This window comes from Triticum dicoccoides, chromosome 3B (assembly GCF_002162155.2).
Source record: "Triticum dicoccoides isolate Atlit2015 ecotype Zavitan chromosome 3B, WEW_v2.0, whole genome shotgun sequence".
NCBI classification, from domain to species: Eukaryota; Viridiplantae; Streptophyta; class Magnoliopsida; order Poales; family Poaceae; genus Triticum; species Triticum dicoccoides.
In genome coordinates this window covers 683,093,102-683,097,660 of record NC_041385.1, presented here as the reverse complement: position 1 = coordinate 683,097,660, position 4,559 = coordinate 683,093,102, and the positions used below count along the sequence as shown (strand labels likewise).

Below are 4,559 nucleotides of genomic sequence, written 5' to 3'. Positions count from 1 at the left end.
ATATTTTCCAAGAGAGCACACCTGCATCGCAGCGTCTGCCCTACTCCCATAAAGCTTTAGAGCATCTCCAGCCGCCTCCTCAGGACGCCCCGGTCCAGCCACGCCCTAGCACCTCCTAGGACGTCAAAATAGCGCCGGCAAACCCATGCGAAACCCGGCACGTTGGAGGGCTTTTGGGGGTGCCGGCGAAAGTTTCGGCGAATCGTGTGTCACCACATGTTCTTTTTCTTGGCCTACTTAATCATTCTCCTCACAAACTTTTGTTTGGGGTGGGGTGTGACTAAAAAGATGCCCTCTTTATTTCACCGAATTTTGCCGGATGACCCCCAAGACACCAACTTTTTTGGTTCGGTGGTGTTCTTGGGGGTGCCAACGGCTGGAGATGCTCCTAGAGCATCTCACCACCTGTAAATGAATTTACGCTACCGTGAAGCATCGGGGTAGAACAGATCCCAAAAATTCATAGTAAATACATTTTTCTTTTTTCCCCTCATGCTTCTTTTTTCCTTGGACGCACGCATGGACAAACTTGAACCGACCGGGCAGAACATCGCCAATCTGGTCTGCCGTATGATGTGGCCCGCTACTTGCTTCGGCGATGCTCTGGAGACGCTCCGACGACGCTCCGGCCCGGCATGTGCTCCAGAGATGCTCCGGCCTGCCGGCGGCGAGCTCCTCCGCCCGCTCACTGCTCGCGTGCGGCGTTGCGAGGCCCCCTGCTCCATGTTGACCGGCTTACACGATCCTCCAAAAACTGCTGAAATCCACTAGATATAAAAGATTGGGGCTCGAATATAGGGGAGCATGTAAAAAAATTTACGCGATATGCTATTTTACGGGATCTAACCGGGGTGTTTTTTTCGGGTTTGTACCGTAAATATCAAGGTTTGACTGTTTTTTACAGGTTCTAAGCTCTAAGAGCAACTCTAGCAGATCTCGTAAAACGCCTACCCGCATAATGCTTTTGCAGTTCACGAAAAATGGTATATGCGGGCCAGCGCGGGCGCGGTCAGACTCAGGCCCCGCAAAACGGATCCGTAAAAAGGATATTAGGTGAATATGCTCTTTTACGGGTCGGCTATGCGGGGTCTGCTCGGGCACCGCCGCGTTGTCCTGCAAACCGAAGATGCCCAATTACCGAATTTGACATGGATTCCGACAAATGAGTTCAAATTCCAACAATAGAACACAGTTCACATGCAAATAAAAGCTTAGTTTTGTAGGACAATCGCAAAAGGGGGTCTTGCAAAAGTGACGACCACGTCCGGCATCATCTTGGTCGATTTTCACTCCGCGCCACCGAGTCCATCGAGGTCATCGCAACCACCGAGTCCACTTCCAGCACTTGTTCTAACTCCGGCACCAAAATCATCGGCTGGTGCACTGAACACATCGGCGACATTGGTTCCAAACCCCATTGAGAAAACATCTCCGGCACTGTAACACGCACTAGCCGACGCCGGAGGCCTTCCGCTTCTTTGCAGCCGGAATCCTCTTCCGCTTTACGCCGGAGACCTTGCCGACCTTCTCCGCCGCCGGTCGGGATCACACAGTGGCGTTGGCGCCCGGAGCGCGGCCTTCCCGGCGGGGGCAGCCGGATTTCCACCCTGCACGACCACGTTGCCCCGCCGCTTGCGGGCAGGCGCAGTGGTGCCTTGGGCGACGGCGGGGCCAACATGGCCGACGATGAGATCCGTCGGAGGGGATTGAGCGTGCGCGACCTCGATGGTGACGGGGGACGGCGGGGAGTCATCCATGACGGCGAAGAACTGCCGGGGAAGATGCACAGGAGCGAGCAGTGGCGGGGACAATGGTGGCGGAGGGGTGGGAACGGCCGCGTGGAGATGTCCCTCCCGCCAAATCTCGCTGCGGATAGGGGTCGAGCTCGGGTCGACCTCCCGCCCTGTGAATCTAAAGGTTGCGGGAGATCTTTTGCCGCGCTCCGCAAAATATTTAACGGGTCGGCCGCGTTCGCGGGGTCTGTTCGGGCGGGATTTTCCGCGGCAACCCGCATTTTGACGGTTATTTTGCGGGTCGAGGCTTTTTGCGAGGTCTGCTAGAGATGCTCTAAGGGCACGAGGAGCGGCCCCAACGCCCGATAGCATTTTGTTACTACAACCATGGTCCATATTTGTCGGGTTGTCATCATCTGATGCTATGTACTGCTACAAGAGAAGCATAGTGTTTGTACAGTTGATCGAGCTAGGCGATCGATCGCATTACCAACACAGCGCGAGGAGAGGAACGAGAGCACGCACAAGTGGACAGCCTGGTATGTGCTAGCTCCTACTCCGCGGCCAGATCGAGAGGAACAAGCTTGAGAGAGACCACGTCCAGACGATCGAGGCAGTTGGAGTTGGGTTAGCTGGGTTTTGATTTTTGGGTTGTCATTTCTGCACTGTTGGAGCACGCTAGCTCTGGTCCAAAAGGCGGCACGGTTTCAGTGATATATCACCGGAATGCGATGGCGACGCCAATAAGAAGGCTGGGGATCGATCGCCATACTACTAGTAGTATGCGAAGGGATCTGTTTTCCCAGCTCACATACGTCAATTATACTGTATACATTAATAACCACGAATGGGGTAAGGTCATCACTCATGGGTTTTTTTTTTAGATCAACAGGAGGGCGATGGCCCCCCGAGCCCCATTTTCATAGAAAACGAAGCCAGCGAACATACATCACACGTTCTCCATCCCAAACAAGGAAAGAGGGAACGCATGTCCTGAAACGAAATTCAAAGCTGAAGCTAGCATACAGTCCACGCTCCGGAGCTACTTTTATTACAGTCTTCAGGTAAACGGCTCCCAACTAGGGTCTAATGTAAAACAAAACATGGCAAGCGAGCTATATCTTGCATGGTGGAATCCTTTTTTTTCACCACACATCTCCAGCATGCATCCCCCCAGCGCGAGATCCTTTCATTGTCCTCCGTCTAGGTGTGCAAGTCATTGTACGAAAACCAAATAATCTCAAAACACTTAGGCGCGGTGCATTAATTTCTACCTCGTTTCTTGTTTCTTGACATATCAACCAATAAGAGATGAGGAGTGTGCATGCTTTTAATGACTTGAGACTACTAAACACGACATGCAGTGGTTAGTTCATTGCATGCAATGCTATTAATTAGCAAATAAACATTATGGTCTCTCGTTTTCCCCTCCTCCTTGGTCACGGTGCACAACCTAAGATGACTTACTCACCTAGACGGAGGGTCGCTCACCGTTCGTGGCCAAGACGTACCAGCTGGTGAGCGACCCTAGGACGGACGCGCTCGTTAGGTGGGGGAGGGACAACAACAGCTTCCTCGTCACCGACGTCGCCGGCTTCTCGGAGCTCCTCCTCCCATGCTTCTTCAAGCACGGCAACTTCTCCAGCTTCGTCCGCCAGCTCAACTCTTACGTGAGTACCTAGTGAGGCATCCTTTCCCGTGCCGCCTTCCTTTGGCCTTTGTTGTCCTAGTAATACTAGTGATCCGTAGTCTGTTAATGGTACTCGATCTAGGCTTGCACGTGCACTGTACTCTTGCGAAATGTCTGCTTAATGTGCTACGATGAGATTGCTGTGCAGGGCTTCCGGAAGGTGCACCCGGACCGATGGGAGTTCGCGCACGAGTCATTCCTTCGCGGCCAGACGCACCTTCTGCCGCGCATCGTGCGCCGCAAGAAGAAGCGCGGCGAGACCTCTTGCTCGTCTCTAGTCGGCGGCGGCGAGCAGCATGTGATGGCCAATATAGGAGAGGAAGTGGAGGAGGGAGAGGACGACGAGGGGAGGGAGGCGCTGCTCGAGGAGGTTCGGAGGCTGCGGCAGGAGCAAACGGCTATTGGGGAGCAGCTGGCGCGGATGAGCCGGCGACTGCAGGCGACGAAGCGGCTGAGTGACCGGCTCATGCCCTTCCTCGCCCGGCTCGACGAGGATCCCAACGCCACCTCCCTCCACCTGCTCCAACAGGCAGCCGAGAAGAAGCTGCAGCGCATGAAGTTGCCTTCCCGTGATTTTGCTTCCTTTCCCATTGCACCCCCGCTTCACCTGGCGCCTTCACCGCTATTGGCTCTCGGCGACGAAGCCATGTGCGGCGCCAGAGTCGGGCAATGGGCGGAGCCGATGCCACTGAAACTCCCAACCTTGGAGGAGCCCTCCACGAGCTCCGGGGTGCAGCAGGTGCCGGAGTTCGAGGGCGGCGGCAGGGACAGCGGCAGCGGCACGGGCATAACTGACAGTGGGACCGCAGTGGAGATCCCCTTCCCGTTCTGCCTACTTGGCCAGTGTTTCTTCTAAACATGGCGCATAGTGCATGCACATGCACTAGCTTCTTGTACTTAGTGTACAGCCTTGCTAATTTAGCAATCATTTGTACACAACATTTTTCTACGAAAAAGCCCGAGTCAATCATAAAAGTTCACTACAAAGCACTGGGGACATAACAAGAATTATACAAAGGTCCTACCACTATCGTCACTAAAACAAGTCGTCGACACGTCGTTGCCATCGCTCCCCCTACCGGAGTCGGCATGACCTTGTTCATGGCAGCCGGAAAGTCTTCATGCACGTGTGCCTA

At 54.2% G+C, this 4,559-nt stretch overlaps 1 protein-coding gene across 1 annotated transcript; it reads left to right on the top strand.

Annotated features, from left to right (window-relative positions):
- The first annotated feature begins 1,781 nt into the window (after positions 1-1,781).
- Positions 1,782-4,279, top strand: LOC119279790 (heat stress transcription factor C-1a-like). Its single transcript, XM_037560911.1, has 4 exons — positions 1,782-2,021; positions 3,209-3,403; positions 3,572-3,793; positions 3,863-4,279. Exons 1-4 carry the CDS (start codon positions 1,782-1,784, stop codon positions 4,277-4,279), a joined length of 1,074 nt encoding a protein of 357 aa, XP_037416808.1.
- The last annotated feature ends 280 nt before the right edge of the window (positions 4,280-4,559 follow it).